The sequence below is a fragment of the Mauremys mutica genome, chromosome 5 (assembly GCF_020497125.1).
Source record: "Mauremys mutica isolate MM-2020 ecotype Southern chromosome 5, ASM2049712v1, whole genome shotgun sequence".
In the NCBI taxonomy this organism is placed as follows: Eukaryota; Metazoa; Chordata; order Testudines; family Geoemydidae; genus Mauremys; species Mauremys mutica.
In genome coordinates, this window is record NC_059076.1 from 67,102,153 (window position 1) to 67,119,616 (window position 17,464).

The window sequence follows — 17,464 nt, forward strand, 5'->3', positions numbered from 1 at the left end:
GCGCACTGGGGTGGGACGGCGAGAGCTGCGGGTGTGCACTGTGCGCAGTGAAGGCGATTGGCCGCGGCGGGTGTGCGGACTCGCAGCGACAGGCTGGCCCGGAGCTCCGGCGCCCGGGCGCTCGGGGAAGGCAGCGCGGGAACCCCGGGCGCTTTGGGAGGCGGGGTGTGCGTAGCGGGCAGGGGGGCCGGAGGCAGCGTTCGCCCCCGTTCCAGTCCCTGAGGGGGAGGCTGCCCCGTCCCCGGGGGCGCCCAGGCAGGCACCATGCCGCTCCCTCGCTGCGCGCTCTCCGGCCAAGGTAAAGTGGGGCGTCGCTCGCGGGCACCTTGCTGGTCCGTGGGGCTAGTGGGCGGCAGGCTGACTCTCGGGTGGCGGCTGAAAATCGCCCTCTGCCCTGTTAATTTATTACCGCGATTCCTTGCTCGTGGGAAGGGGGGGCTGTGCCCCCTCCCCCGTGTGTGTGTGTGCGGGAATAGCAATGGGGTTAGGACAGGGGAGTGAAAGTGACAAGCTAGGGGGCCTGTCCAGTATCAAGTCCGATTGTGGGCCGTGCCCACCGCACACGGCTGCCCCGCCCCTTGTCTTTACAGCGAGACACAAAACTGGAACAAAGGTCATTGCCTTGTGACTCCTACAAAACAGATATATTTGAACACGAATCAGCCGTGTTGTGATCCCCCTTGCTTGTGCTTGATGTGTGCGGTAGTGATTTAAGGTAGTTAGAACGGAAAGGACACTGACCCCACAGTACTGGCCAGAATAACAGTTGTTGTTAGTTCATTTACCTCATTTGACTGTGTATTCAGTTCACAATTTCTCCCTGTTGAAGTCATTGCAGTGCTGTTCGTGTTCATCCATGCAGAACTCATTGTAGGATCAGGGTCTTGCAAGGTCAGATCTTAATTTGGTAGAGTTTGATCCTACAGGCACATATACAGGTGAGCACTTTACATCAGGTAAAACACACTAGTAACTGTTCCTATATGAGAGTCCAATTTGGGGAATATTAATTCATATAACTTTACTCACATGAATAAAATTGCATAATTGTGTTCAGGACTTGATCCATATATATCTATTTTATTGATGTGTGTTACCTGCTGTAAAGTACCATGTATGGTGTATACATATTTTTTTAAGTAATGGTTCCCAGTGTTGTAATGCATGGATAATAGGAGAAAATAACACACTTACTTTTCCATCTTTGCTCCATCATTTAAATAACAAATATGGAAATAATCCCCTTGTATCCGTATGAAACTCTTTGCTAACTGCTAACAAGTTCCTTCACTTTTTAAAAAGTATTTGCAAAAAGTTCAGACTTACGGGTGTTATGAATGAAGTACCAAGTCACTGAGGCCCCAATCCTGCAATGACTTATATACAGGAAGGTCATTTGAGTCTGCTCATTTGCCTGTGCAGGATTGGGACCTAAAAGATCATTAACAAATGTATTCTAATTATCTTAGTTTCATATAACTTTAGTCAAGTAGGAATCTTATCATAGCTCTCTCAAAGTTTATTAGAAAATATTTGAAAATGAATGATACAGAGAGTTGAAACGTCAGATATTGGTCATTGGGGGTGACATACATAGTATAGGGCGATTTTAGTATTTTGGAATTGGACGGCACATAACATATACAGTCTGTAATGTCCCCAATGCGGGGTATACGGTGGGTGAGTTCGGGGTACAGTCAGTAAGCAGTGAGGGTACATCACTCATACGTACAGGTTATAGACAGTCGTGGGCATAAATAAATAAGCGGGCTGGATAATGGGGTTCGGATGACTCTCACAGGGCAGAGTTCAGTTCGGTTGGTTCAGGGCTCAGGGGATAAAGTCTAGCAGGGGAGGTTTTCAGGTCACTTCTCCCTTGTGGGTGCACCAAGTCACGCCAGCTCACTCTCGGTATTGACGGTGGCCGGTGATGTGCTCTGTGTAAATGTCTCTAGACCATCGAATAATGTCCGAGACCATTAGGTGTCTCATGAGCTGCGCGTAGCGACGGCCCACCCCACAGGTCCGCAGCACGCGTTCATTACAGGGGTCCCAGGCGCCCAGGGCCCCAACGATCAGAGCGTCGGTGTAAACCTCGTAGCCCTTTGTCCGCAAGGTGTCAGCCAGGGGAGCATACTTTTCGAGCTTGCGGGCTCGGGCTTCGCGGAAGGCCGTGGTCCTATTCTCAAACGGGATCGTCACGTCGACGAGGATGATCTTTTTCCGGTCCTCATCCGTGACGATGATGTCCGGGCGCAGTGGGCTGTCTGTGTCGGGGACGGCGCGGTTGACAGCGATCTCTCCCAGGTGCGGGGTGATGGCCTTCACTAGGCGGTCCTGGACGGCGTTGTGGCGCAGCTGCCAGGCTCTGGCGTGGGGCTTGCAGCTGCACAGGACGTGGGGCAAGGTCTCCATGGTGTATCCGCACTTCCGGCAGCGCTTGTCCCGGTTCCCGTGGCGGACAGCTCCGTTGAGCGGGACGCAGTTCAGCCGGGCGCGGTGTATGAACCGCCAGTCGGCGAATCGGGTGAAGCTGCCTGCAGGGAGAAAGTGGTTGCTGGAGTCCCACTTGCTGGTCACCTCGAAGGCCTTGCCCTGGTCAGGTTTTTTCCTCAGGGTGTCCACGTAGACTACACTTGATCTTAGCTCATAGAGCTGAGAAGCGATTGAATGTTTTAAGGAATGTACCTGCAGTTGTTTCTGCAGTTATGAAATATGTTCGAGTCTGCAATACATTACTAATTGTATGATTCTCTGTTTTAAAGTAAATACTGCTTGAGACTCTCACTCCTAAATCTGTTGCAGTTTATTGTGACATCTGGATTGTCTATTTAAGTTAGTATGACTTAAGCTACATAAATAATACTTGTTGTCCATGTACATTACACTGTTCCAAGAGATTACACCCTGGAGTGTGGAGATATAAAGGTTATATTGGTTTGTATTTGGGATGGGTGCATTATTCACAAGTGCCAGTAAAAAAATTGTTCTTCACTATCTTGTATATATTGCTCGTGCTACTTTGAAGAAATACTTTATAAATGTTCAAAGCATTTTAGAAAACAAGTGATACTATTTAAGGTCTTTCTTCATCTAAAGTTAGGCTGAGGGATTTGGGGTGTGGGGGTCGAGGGAGGGAGAGAGGATTCTTAGCTTGTGATGATATGACGCAGGTGTTTCTAGTTCAGCTGGCTTATGGGCTGTGACACTTTACAAAATAATATATATTTATATGAAGATATGGGAGCATAAGATAGTGTCTGTTATTCCAGGGCATTTATAGATGTAAAAATTTATTCCAAGCTCAGCCTTTCAAACTATTAAGATAGCAGTTTTTCATGGTATAACAAGCAAATCTTCCTCCTTTCTCTATCCCGTCCAATCTCCAACTCCTTTCCTCCTCATCTCCCCCTCCAGCTCCCAAGATGTTGAATGGTTACATGAATCTGGGTAGTTAAACTAATACACTTTGTGTATTTCAAGTCCTCTCTTATGCATTTAGCCTGAACGGAACTAACTTGACCTGATTCTGTAGTCCTCACAGGCAAAAGTGCCATTGGCTTCATGACACATAACATGATTGGGTCCATAATTCCTTTTCTTTCCATTATGTTCAAAATGACCCAATGTTTGATTTTTTTTTTTAATTTAGAGTAAGACCATGTAAATCAACTTTTAATATTCTGAATCTTTTGAACCAGGACAAGGTACTATTCTTTCACTTTTGCACTCTCCTATATTTATTCATTCATGTTACATTTACCAATTCCTCTGCATAGTGATGAGGTGAAAATAGTCCTCAGGCTATACTCCACATTATTACTTGTGAAAACGGGAAATTATCTTTATAGTAAGTATGTGATATAATATTTGCTTCTGACCATCAGGATTTGGTTGTGCTTGAATAATGTTTAGGAAGCACAGTTGAGGGTTGACTGTATGTGTAAACCTTTACCTTTGAAACAAAGTATATTTTAACCAATCTACATTTTTACTGTTGATTGTGAAGTTTTGTTCAGGCCCTCTGCCAAGGAATAGCTGCCCATCTAGCATTCACTAACATATCTTCAGGTACAGTATGAAACAAACTTAAATACACATTCCAGGTATCTTAAATTTTTGTAATCCTTTTTTGTTTGTATGTTGATGTTTACTATAAGTCTTTGGAAGTTTGAAATTGAAATGTTTTCTTACAATATGTTTTTCACTTGTATGTGTATGCTATTTTTGTTAGCTCTAGGACTTTTTGATTGTGGGTTCTGTGAGGATTTTTTTAATTACAGAGATGAAGATCACCAAAGCATTTGTTTGGCCTAAAAAGAACAGAAAAGGAATTATATGTTCGATTAGTTGTACTTTAAGTTGTAGAGCAATGTGGGGAAAGTTGCCTAGCCCATCCCTGTACTTTGACTAGTTTTTCAGAGTTAAGACTTTCTTGAGTTCTAACTTAGCTCAACTTTCTTTTTCCTTTTAAGGACTAAGCAACTAATATTGTTTGCCCTTACACGATAAGCTAGTTGATATAGAAATGTTATGGCTATTTTTCTATTATTTAACTTACTTTTTTTATTCCTCTACTGGGTTATGTTTTAGTGTCTGAGCTACAGCAAAACTGGTCACATCTGTATATTGTACGCTTTTAAAAATCCAAGTTTAGTGACCAAAATTAGGGATGGCAAAAGCAGGGTCCATTATGGAGTACTACATACAACAATAAATCCTGATTTTGATGCTCATATATTATGATGGTGGTGGTCATCATCAGCATCATGTTCCTATTATGCCTCTGGAGTTTGGTGCAGTGAGGAAGCTCCTCCACTCCTGTCTGTTTCTGGCAAGTCTTTCAATGGTTCCCCAGCTGTGCCCCAGGTTTTTCAGCTCGGCTTCCACAGCTCTTTGCTATGTTGTTTTCAGGCGGCCTCATTTTCACTTGCCTTCAGGTGTCCATCGTATTGCTACTCTGGTGATGGAATCAGTTTCCATCCAAAGCACATGACCTATGCATCTCCAACGCTTCCTGGCAATGATGATGCTCAGATCCTCTTGGCTGCACTGTGTCAATAGATCTTGGTTTGAGATTGTTCTGTGCCAAAAGATACGGAGTATTTTTCTGAGACAGGTTGTATGGAATGAAGACAGTTTGGACAGGTCATAGTTTCTCATTTCCCAGCATACTGCACTATAAAGTAGTGTTGAAAGTACACAGCTCTGATAAATCTTGAGTTTGGTTTTGGTGTTGTATTTTGATGATTTCCAGACTGTATTTAAGCTCCTGAAGGTGTTCCTGGCTTTATTGATTTTGTTTTGGATGTCCTGGCTTGTTCCACTGTCCTGGATGATGGTGAGAACATAATCCTCTCTCCGTACTGGTGGTGGTGAGGCAATATTAAAGATCATGCTAGCTGTCTTACTGTGATTGTCAGTCCAGTTTGCTGGCTGAATGCATTGAGTTGAGTTGTTGTTTCTTGTATATGGTGTTGGGTATGTGATAGGAGAGCAACATCATCTGCGAAGTCTAGGTCTTCAAGGGATGAGAAGAGCATCCATTTAATTCCTCTTGGCATGTCTTCTGTTGTACGCCACATTACCCAGTCGATGGCAGTGTTGAAGAGGATTGCAGACATGACACACCTGACATACTCCTGTTTTGACTTCAAAACTGAGCTCACTGTGATCAACACTGCATGTAAAGTTGAAATAGAAGCTTTTGATGACAATTATATGGAAAGGAATTCCACATGCCCACAGAATGTGCCATAGGCTGGTCCCATGAATGCTATCAAAAGCCTTCTCAAAGTCTATGAAATGTATGTAAAGTTGCCGTTGCCATTCTAAGCACTGTTTTATTATGTTTCGTAGAGTGAAGATCTGGTGTGTGCATCCATGCCCTTTCCGAAAACTAGCTTGCTCTTTTCTGAGAATGCCATTAACTACCTCTGCTATACACTGGACTATGATCTTACACAATAATTTGCTTGACACAGATAAGTGTGTTATACCACGCCAGTTATTACAACCACTGAGAGTTCCTTTCTTTGGTATCTTCACTGTAACCACATTGGTCCACTCATCTGGCACTTTTTCCCTTTCCCAGACTGATGTAAATAGAGGGACCAGGATAGATGCTGCTAATTTAGGATTTACCTTGAACAATTCTGCATTCAAGTTATCCTTGCCCGGAGCTTTCCCATTTTTTAAGGATTTGATGGCTTGAATGATCTCTTCCTTAGTTGAGGTGTCTGTGTTCATATCAAGATCTTCTTCTGCCTCCTGGATGTTTGCTTCCTCTTCAGGTGGCTCCCTGTTTAGCAATTCTTTGAAATGCTCTGTCCAGCGCATGTCTTGTTCTTTCTCAGTTGTTAGAAGGTGTCCTTGTTTGTTCTTGATGAGAGTGTTTGTTGGTGTCTGCCGTTTACCACTGATAAGCCACGTCATTTTGTAGATGGTTCCTTGTTCACCACAAGCAGCTGTATTCTCTGCTTGTGTTGCCAGATTATCAATATGATGTTTATCCACCTTCACAAAGCATTTGACCCTTGCTATACTGCTCGTGGTATTTGTCCTTTAGCTTCTGCGATTTTGTGTCTAAAACCTTTTTCTTCAGGGCTCGTCTGGTTTCTGTGACATTCCATGTGCTGGTTGTAATCCACTCCTTCCTTCTCTTCTTCCTGTAGCCTAGACAGGCTTCGCTGCTGTTTATAAATTGCTGTTACTTTGTCCCATTTCTTGTTCATCTCCTCATCTGCATTCCCCTCCTCTTCATCAAGGTTTGCAAGTGCTTGAAACCTGTTCTTGCAAACCTTGATGGAGAGGAGGAGAATGCATTGTGAGTGTCGCCATTGATCATGATATAGTCAGTCTGGTTCTTCTCTCTGCCATTTGGAGAACACCATGTCAGCTTGTGAATTTCCCAAAGTTCAAATAGGGTTCTGCCAATGTCTAGGTCATTCATATTACAGAATGGATACTCTAAAATATGAACATAAACTCTCTTTTAATATGAAATACATCTTCCTGATCCCTCAAGCCTGCCATATATGGCAGCTGTGGAAGTTTCCTCCCTCTCTACTTAATTACTTTTCTTTAAAATTACTAACAGTAGACACAAGTAGAGGAAATTAAGCCTGTTATAAACTACAGACTAACTCTGTACAAGGAACACAGGGAACTAAAAAATAGGAGAAAACTCCAGCAAAACAGAAAATAAAGATTTTGTGTGCTAGAAGGGTAAATATCCCAAATGTAACATCTGAAACTAAGGGTATGTCTACACTGTTACCTTACAGCAGCTGTAAGGTCTCTCATGTAGTGCTCATCACTGGCAGGAAAGCACTTTCCAGCCAGCAAAATAAAACCACCACTAACGAGTGGTTGGCAGGAGAGCATTTCCCGCTGACAAAGCGCTGGCCACATTGGTGCTTTTTTGTTGGTAAAACTTTTGTCGGTTGGGGATATGTTTTTTTCCCCACACCCCGACCAACAAAAGTTTTGCAGACAAAAGTGCAATGTAGATATAGCCTTAAAAAGTAATGTTAAGAACTGTGTTTTTTCCATGTGGTGGGCACTGTTTTCCTAGTCCCATTTCCTGATAATGAGAGTGTGATGTTGCAAAATGTATCATGTACCACCAGTCAACTTCCTATCTTTAATCCTGAAACACAGAGTAGGGTCATGATTTATTAATTTGTTTAGGATTTTTCTGTACTGAGTAGCCTCAAGATTTTTTTAAAAAAGTGGGTTCAAGCCTTTGACTGTTATCTATGTTAACAGTTAAATGATTCAGCTAATCTAGTTGTCCTTTTTTTACAGCACATCATTGTTTGCGTGCTTTAAAGTCAGTAAAGAAAGACTGTCTACCGCCTTTGCATATTGCAAGATGGGCTTCTACTTCCCCTGTGCCTCGAATCACTACACACTATACTATTCATTCTCGGAACAAAGACAAACGATGGGAAGGTAAATGAAAAATTGCATGTTAAGAAAACAGCTTGTCTATATTAATTGCAGGCATTTTTAAATGTTAACAGCACAGTTATTTTACAGAAATGCTGTTCTGGTAAGTGCAATATTAAAGGTTCAGGTGACATTTTATGGTTGCTTGCTTATGATGGTCAGCTTTAGTGAAGCAGAACTGATCATATTTAGTTTACTCCTAATTAAACTAAGAAAGTATGAGACTTCATGATGCAAATGTGTAAATACATGTTGTAGCTATAGATATACAAACTAAAAAGTTAACATTTGTCTTATTTATCGTATTACCTTATTGCAGTGAGGATATGTATTTTTCTACTTTTGATGATGATCATGATCATGATGAAGTAGGGCAAAGAAGATATTTATTTATGCTATTTTAATCTATAAATTCACTAACCTTAGCAGCTCCTTGGAGAAAGTGGGTGTGACTGGGTCATCTTTATGTCCCAACAATCCCTGTTGCCAGAACAGTGCTTGGGGACCCCTGACTGTCAGAACAAAGCAGCAGATACTTGGGACTGGATGAGCATTCCCAGCATCAGGGGGAAGGAGGAGGACCATTAAGGTTGCTTAATGGCACTTTTCCCCCCTCTTTTCTCCTGAGCTGTACCAAGCACACCTGAGAAGTAAGCGTAGATCTGGGCCCTTATTTTAAGCATTCTAGGATGGCACAACCACTGGAGATTAGAATCTAAAGTTATTTCTGTGTCCCTCTTTATTAACAAAGGCTTAGTTTTATATTCCAAACATTAGGCAAAAGCACAATTAAATGCTGCTCATGTACACTGTGTTCACATCTGTTGAATATTAACCCCACTTAGTTCAAGGTGACAGTATTTTGATACTTGATGGCTGATATGACAAAGCAAAACAATAAACTTTAGAGAGAGAGGGGAAGAGAATGGTGAGAGAGATGTATTATTGGACAAAATCGCTATATCATATTTTGCTCCATTAAAGGGGTGAACATGGAAAGATTTGCAGAAGAAGCTGATGTTGTCATAGTTGGAGCAGGCCCTGCGGGTCTTTCTGCAGCTATTCGACTTAAACAGTTAGCCAATGAGTATGGCAAAGAAGTTCGTGTCTGCCTAGTGGAGAAGGCTGCTCAGATTGGTGCACATACGCTTTCTGGTGCTTGTCTTGAGCCACGTGCTTTGGAAGAACTCTTACCGGACTGGAAGGAGCGAGAGGTATGAATGCTTAATCATTACGATTAATCTCTAGCTTGAAACAAACTCTGTATCAAGTTCCATGCTGCACTCTATATATTATTTTTAAATTAGGTGATATATAAATATCACCTTTCATTGCACAGTTGTTTCCTTTGTTTTTTTGTATAAAAAACTCTTGGATAAGAAAGGAACTGTTTGTTGGGAGGGGTGGCGGGGGGAGCCCTATGCCAATTCCAAAAGTTGAGTATTAATTTTGTTGACTTTTTACCTGAATATTGCTCTGCCTGCGACTCTGTGCTTTACCTCTGTCATGAAACTTTCTCACAAGACCATTATATCATTGTGTCATACTACACTAGATCTTTAATTTGTTCCTTGAGAAGGGAGAGAAAATGTCTGCTTCTTGACAGGCAGCAAAAATAGTTCACGGTGATGACTTTTTTCTTATATTTAGGCTCCGCTTCAGACTCCAGTAACTGAAGACAAATTTGGGATTTTAACGAAGAATTCCAGAATTCCAGTGCCAATTCTTCCAGGTACAGCTTGTTGAAAAGCTAGAACACTTACTGAAAAAACAGGGCTGAGGTTTAATATAGTTATAAAAAGCTCACCGGGGCTATGTTATATTTTTCGAGAAACAACTATGGTATATGTTGGGAGGCAAGCAATACTGCATCAGCTGCTTTTTAGCAACATTGTACACAAACTATAATGATGGGAATATAAGTAGGTAGATTGTACATATTAAAATTCACACAACATCTCTGTATAGAGACAGCAATCATAGCAAAAAGATACTAGTACATTGCATTAAACCAAACTTTTGTATTTTTTAAAGTGTTAAATTTTAAGCATGCACATCTCCTGTGTGTGTGTATATGTTTTAATCCATAAACCTGAATAGATTGTGGTGTACTTCTCCCTTTTGCCCAGGCCTTCCAATGACTAATCATGGGAATTATATAGTGCGCTTGGGGCACTTTGTGAATTGGCTGGGTGAGCAAGCAGAAGCTTTGGGTGTTGAGGTGTATCCAGGCTATGCAGCAGCTGAGGTAATAACATAACTATTTATGTGTGTGAGAGATTTTAGCCCAATTTTCTATTTTTTAGCAAGTCCCATATTACACAGAAATGCTTGAAAAATAAGGGCTCAGTTCTGCAAATTCCTGAATACTCTGTCTCCAATCCAGCAAAGCGTTTAAGCACATGATTAATCCCATTGTTTTCAAAACTGAGCTCTTAATTAAAAGGTTTGGATTTTTTAACCTCCATGTTTTCTGCATTTGGAAATAATTTTAGAAATGGGCTTAAAATGACAAGTCTTTAAAATAGATGTTGTTTGAATATTTCCATAGGTTCTTTTTCATGAAGATGGCAGTGTGAAAGGGATTGCCACTAATGATGTAGGCATTCAAAAGGATGGAGCACCTAAAGTGAGTACTTATCTTTTTAATGGGCAAAGGTCCAATCCTGTAGTTGCTACATACATCACTATGGTGCCATTGTTGTTCTTGGTATTATACCCTTAAAACAAACAAACCAAAAGTCCCTGGGATTATCCATGAAAGTCTTCAGAGAAGGAGGAATTTAAGGAGGGATTTGAATGAAAATTGGAGAGGTTTGTTTGGCATAGGTGGTGTCTGGAAGGATGGAGTGCGAGGAAAGGGCGGGACTGAATGGAAGAAGTCATGAAGGTGAGTGGGGAGAGAGATGCGTCTAACTGGTAAGTCATCAAATACAAAACACTGTTGTTCTAATGGTTGGTTGCTGCCTTCTGCCCTTTTTGCAATTCTGTTGTACTTTGCTGACTTCATCCTATCTGCCTTTTGTGGGCAGGGTCCTTACTGGATGAATCCTCCTGCCTGTCTGGTAGCTGTCTGCATCCACTTAGTGCTTCCTCCTTTGGAGTATTTTTTTTTTGGTTCACTTTTTAAAATGTACTTTTCCTGCTAATAAGGAGGCTGATGTTCCTACGTTTAAAATAGTTGATCATGAAATCATATATTTACTATACTCTTGTCTTGAAATAATTCAAACAGAACAACTGTCACCTCTCATTATACCTTTATTTGTTTCACCAAATAGCTAAAATTATTTTCAATTTTATATTTTCACCAGTAGATGGTACCAGTAATATTCACATTTGCTGCAGTAGTTGAAAGCCTGATTTTATTCCTGATGTAAAGAGCCCCCAACCTAGGAACTGTAGAAAAGGAACAGAATGTCTTCTGTGACTTGGAAGAAAACTGCACCACTTATTCAGAAATTTCTCTCTCAACACATTTTTTATTAAGTCGTTTAATTTATTAATCTTAATGATTAGGGCCCCAATCCTACAAACACTTGCACAGGTGTTTAACTTTAGGCTCTGTGAGTAGTTCCATTGAAGTTAGCTGTACAACTTACAATGGATGGAGTTAAAGATGTGTCTGCAAGATCAGGGCCTTGATCAGTAAATTTACTAAAATTATACGCGCTTTGAGGCGAGGAATGTCTCTTGTTTGTCTTAGAACAGTGGCTAATCAATGGGGCCCTGATCCATGACTGGAGCCCTAACACGCTACCATAGTACAAATTAATTAAAAAATGTGAAGGCAATGGTATAAATATACAATAAAATAAGCATTGGTTCTTGTATAAGTGCAGGAGAAAGATAACTGCAAAACATGTTTTGTTACTTAAATTTATAAATTTAGAAACAGAGATAATGTAGGATGTCTACATTTATATAAGCTATTTATGTAAATTGGTTTCTATTGGTTTCTAATTGCTGTTATCTTAGCAAGGACATGGCTTATATGAAACAGTACCATATGCATGCATAGTCATTAACATAAGTAACAAGTCTATTCTTAGTAATCTGTATGCTGTAAATACAGTTCACCTTCTGCTTCTCAATCAGAAATGCAGAAAGTGGGGAAAGTTCCAGCAAAAACTGGCACTTACCTACCCCTAAGCATGAATACCAGTATACAAGGAACATAGTACGTTTAGTTCCATCCCCAATGCCCTGTGAGAAAACTGTCATAAATTAAGTCAAATAAAAAATCTCAGTACTACTTTTTTGAGTTTGGGTAGGATATAGCCTATTGACAAAAATGTTGAAAGAGAATTACTAATCCACCTCCTGGGAGAATTTTTTTCAATGCTGTTTTCCTCCTAAAATATCATTTGAGTTCTTCCATAATATAATACATCTACAAGCATATTAATACAACTTTTTATAGTAACAAAGGCAATTATTACTAAAATAACATTTAGTTTTGTATTCTACATATTCAAATTTATCATTTTGCACCAGATCTTTTTTTTGGCTGACTTTTTTTTCTGCTAATATCCAGTCCTAGTAAGATCTCTTTGTATATTTCAAAATACCAGATTTTTGCAATAATTGGTTTGGATCATTTCATCTATTTTTCACTTATGAATCCAGCCCCAGGGTACTGATATCTAAGTCCTGTGTATGAACTGGGGACACTTTTTCAGAGTTGACTATCACAAGATGCATCCAAGATGTTTCTGGGAATGGATCAGCGTTCACATCACACTCCCTGTCAGTGCCTGGCCCAGGCTGGGGAAGCTAATGATCCATCCAGCACACAAAATTCAGTGATGAATTCTAGTCATGTGCCTTCTGAGGTACATTGCGCATATGAGGTACATTGCGCTTAAGAAGATGTCAAGTTTTATATTAAATCCCATTCCATCCAAACCATGGACAAAATGTCATGCAGTGGAAGGTGTAACAAAGTGGGAATTTTTTTTGTAATATTTTTTTCATTAATCCTATGTGTGCCTCAGTTTCCTCATACTTTGCCTGGCTACCTAGTGAAGGATGGGAAGGATTAAGTTTGCATTTATGGAAGGGTAAAGAGCTATAGGTGTGTTGGTGAGTGTTGCCTAGCTGAGTGGACTGAATGGATCATTAAAAAGGACTGGCCAAAGCCAACCCACATCAGTGGAAAATCCGAAAAGACAGTTTAAAACCCAGTTACCAGGATCTGGACACCTAGCAAACAATGACCTAGAGGGAAGAGAACTTCCCTGCCTCTCAGCAAGGAAGGCGAGCAGAGGCCCCAGCTTGAGAACAAAAGACTCAGAGGAGTGAGATGGAGGAATCAAGAATTGGTTTCTGGAAGAAGTCTGGGCACTCTCACCTGGAAACTGACTAAGGAGGTCAGAGAGAGACAAAGCCTGAAAATGGAGTTAACTACAGCTTGGCTGGTGAATTGCACTGGGATGACCAGAATGGACTGTGTTTTAACCTTTATTTCTCTATGCTAACTTAAGGACTTCCAATGCTGTGTTCCAGTTGACTAATAAACCCCACTGTTTTGAAATCGCTGCTTGAGTGTCACTGCAAATACTGGATGAGGTGCGTTAGTCCCTTGAAGAGTGTACAGGTCTCTAACCAGGAGTTTCCCTTTCAGTTGGACTTGCTGAGTAGTGCTCACAGTGTGAAGCAGGAGTGCTGAAGCCCTAGAGGTTGTCTCAGGAGATGGTGAGGCTGCATAGCCTACCCTGAGGGAAGAGTGAGACCCCCCTGGGGGTCTGGTATATTGAAGGGGTTCCTCAAAGAGACTTTTTAAAAATTGGGGGCACAGCACGGATCCTGTGGATCTGTGACACAGCTATCTGGGTGAGGTCCACTCTGGCCTCCTGATGCTGGGTAAAAGGGCCTATATAGTGTAAATATCCTCTAGGAGCCCCCTATTTGGCTAGAGGATCATTGTCTCATTGATATGGAAGACAGCCCTGCACACACTCTGGCACAGGGGGAGTACTGTGGTGGGGTGGGAGGAGTGTTTCAGGGGTGGGACCACAGCACACAGTGCTGCATAGTTCCTGGGCAAGCCCAGGAAGGCTGCAGTAATATCGACAAATGCCCAGCAGTTGCTTCAGTCTCTGGAGTATCCCAGAATCAGGAAGATCTTAAAGTGCCTAAACAGCACTCTGTGCCTTCCTTTCCCTCACCCATGTTATCTAAACAGTGTGGTGACTACAGGTTCTCTGTTTTTACAGGCTAACTTTGAAAGAGGTCTGGAGCTACATGCCAAAGTCACGTTCTTTGCAGAAGGTTGTCATGGACATCTTGCCAAACAATTGTACAACAGATATAATCTAAGGGAGAAATGTCAACCCCAGAGCTATGGTATCGGACTGAAAGAGGTATCTGTACTTAGTTTTATCACAATACTTGTGCGCTTAAATGATTGAAGTATAAGACTTGCTGCAAACTAGACTCTTTCAAAATGTGTGTATAAACTGCTTTCTAAAACTGAGGGTTTTTCTTTAGATTGCACATTTAAGTAGCGATTGGTGGATTTTGACAAGAGCTTGGAGTTAAGTTTGTAAACTTTTGAATCGTTTTGGTATTATAGAATGAGTGTGAAAAGGCCTGTTTAAGTTGTGACATCCATCTCCTGGCCAAGGCAGAGTTAGTCCCTATTGTATTTTTCCCTCTTACTCTCCTTAACTTCCTATATGACATTAACTCATTTGCTTTTCTGCTGCTATTTTATTGAACATCATAACTAACTCTGGGTAGTTTTGTTTGGTTTCCCATCCTCTTTTTTTCCATTTACAGTGCAGGTATTCTTTAACTCTTGTGAAGAGTTTTGTTTCCAAACTGAATTCACTCTTTAAATTGATTTAACTTATAAATCATTTCATATTTTAAGTGTACAAAATATTTATTTTTAAGGTCCACTTTTAGCCTAGCACAGACTGTCCCTGATTAAGGGAGAACAAAGGTACAGCTAAGTTGGAAAGCTGTCCAGGTATCGCATATCTGTCTACAAACCCCAATAATCTTTCCATCTTGTGACTAGTCTGTGACATGTCAGGGTATAAACTAGCTGGTGCTCTGTTGCATTATAGTGAAGTGATGACTGGAAAGTTTCTTTGATCTATACAGCAGATGTCAAAATTGTGCTAGCTACACATTGTCTGCAGTGTTAATTCAATACGCATATAATTAAGACACTGTGTTGGGGTTTTATTTTTGGAAAATATTTTAAATGTTTTTTCTGAGTACAAATATATTACACTGGTAAAGTAATTGTTGGTTTTACACAAAGTATATTCAAGGTTTTAGCATATATTAACTTGTGTTCCTTAACCATCAGTGTCTACTCTAGACTATGTATATTCAAATTAATTTTTTAGACTTCTGTATTTTTTTAAAACTGTGAAACTATATGATCTTTTACAAAACTTCAAGTAGTACAGTATAGTAGAAGTAGAAGGTTGGCCTTTGAGCTTTTGAGGTTCCAAATGAGTGATTACAGTAGATTATTTCAGGTCCCAAATAAAGAAGTTATTGAAAGGAATTTTCACTGTTAAGTAACCCAAAATTTTTGTGTCCTTAAAAAAGTCAGTGTAAGCATGTGCTGTTCTTGCATTCATTCAGAAGTTATTAAAAGAATTAATGCAAAACGCAGGCTCTTCTGTGATTAATGGTGGGTGCTGGGGCTATGACAAATTTTATCTTCCATGGTGTAAATATTAAAGACCATGCTGTTTGTTGAATTTGCTGATGTGAGGTGTTTTAAGGAAGGAAAGCATTTGAATTGTCACTTGAAAATATGCTGAGAAAGCATTTGTCCTGCCTTACTCTGTCCTCAGCTGTATGAGCTTTATCATATGCCACAGCATGGTAAATTCAAAGTAATGTTTTTGCAATCTTGTCCATATCATTTCTAGTTGGGTTTTGTTTTTATATTGCATTATTAAAATGACTTGCATTATAAAGTAGTCTCTATTCCAGTTGTGGCTTATTGATGAAAAGAAATGGAAGCCAGGAAGAGTGGAACACACTGTGGGCTGGCCCTTGGACAGACATACGTATGGAGGATCATTTCTTTATCATTTAAATGAAGGTGAACCATTGGTAGCTCTTGGGTTTGTGGTAAGTGATGGTTTGCTGCTAGAACAAAATTTAAGTCCCTGCTTTAAAGCAGGAAATGCTAGAACTTCTCAACAAACAGTTGTAAGAATTTTTAACATATGCAGAACTGTGTGTTTTTCCTTAACTTCATCTGAGAAATGCTAAACCATTTATATGAAAATTTTCCTGAAGAAATTCAATCTGAGGCAGGCACCCAGCATTGGAAATTTCAGCTTGGATGGTTAAATTTATAAGCAACAGTGTTCTATAATGGGAAGTGCCAGGCAACCATAACTACAGATGTTGCTACTTATGTCACCTTTAATAAAAGCAAGATAGGTGTCAAGTAAAATTGTAAATGTTTGCATGACCAGTTGCATGTGTTAGCACTCAGGTACTCAGTTACCCATGCAAACTGTATCAGGTTTTTCAGAATGCTTGTTAATCATTGGTTCTTGTACTACCATGCTGATCATGAAAAAATGTATTCCCTCCTGTTTAAGTTGTATACCCCTCCCCCCCCCACACACACAGCCTCCGTTTGCCTCTATCTTCTATACCTTCATAACCTCCAGTCCAAACTATTGCAACAAGGGTTTTGCATTAAGACAGTGGTCCCCAAACTGTGGGGTACGCCACCCTAAGGAGTGTGGAGGAACATATGGCGGGGGAGAGCGGCAGCAATGCAGCTGGGCCCAGGCCAGGCTCCACTTGGGATGGGGAGGGAGCACCACGCTTCCAGACCTGCTCCGCTCCAGACTCTTTCAGCCCCTTTCCTTTTCCACTTCCAGGCCCAGCTCTGCCTCCAGGCCAGAACTGCCTCCAGTCCCGCTTTGCCCCCTGCTCCATTCCGCCCCAGCCCAGCTCTGCCCTCATTCCCTCTCTTCTCTCAGACCAACTCCACCTCTAGCCCCAGCTCCTCCCCCAACCCCAGTTCCTCTCCCAGCTCCACTGCTAAGACGACCTTGGATGTGCAGTAATGGAGGGGGAGAGGGCACAGATTCTGTTAATGGTAAGTGGGGGAGTGACAGGAAAAGTTTGCATATCAATGCAGTAAGGTCTTGTGTACATCAGGAAATAACACAGAATAGCAACTGCACACTAGCTCCCAATGTGGCCACTCATATTCCATATGAAGAGTGACTTTGTGCAGTTTAGCTTAATCCATTTAAGCTAAACTGCACAAAGGCACTTAGTGTAGAATAAGAGAGTCCACACTGGGAGCTAGTGCAGAATTTCTGTTTTAAATTCACACCCTAGCTTATTTTGTAATAGCTTCCCTTGGTACATAAGCCTTAATTATAAAAGCTCCTTGTAAAACTGATGAAGAAAGTAGTTGTCTGCTGTCTGACTATGGTGGGCTGTCAATTCCATTGGCAGCGAGTGGACTCTGAGATGGAATCAGCTGAGATGGATGTAGGTAGCT

At 41.1% G+C, this 17,464-nt stretch overlaps 1 protein-coding gene across 1 annotated transcript in view; it reads left to right on the forward strand.

Moving 5' to 3' along the window:
* ETFDH (electron transfer flavoprotein dehydrogenase) overlaps positions 1 to 17,464 on the forward strand; it is a 26,056-nt gene continuing 8,592 nt past the window's right edge. Inside the window, exons 1-8 of the mRNA XM_045020032.1 lie at positions 1 to 298; positions 7,810 to 7,956; positions 8,938 to 9,167; positions 9,604 to 9,685; positions 10,083 to 10,201; positions 10,505 to 10,582; positions 14,172 to 14,318; positions 15,919 to 16,059. Of these exons, the coding sequence (XP_044875967.1) occupies positions 265 to 298; positions 7,810 to 7,956; positions 8,938 to 9,167; positions 9,604 to 9,685; positions 10,083 to 10,201; positions 10,505 to 10,582; positions 14,172 to 14,318; positions 15,919 to 16,059 (978 nt within the window). The 5' untranslated portion in view covers positions 1 to 264. The remainder of the gene's footprint in view (positions 299 to 7,809; positions 7,957 to 8,937; positions 9,168 to 9,603; positions 9,686 to 10,082; positions 10,202 to 10,504; positions 10,583 to 14,171; positions 14,319 to 15,918; positions 16,060 to 17,464) is intronic.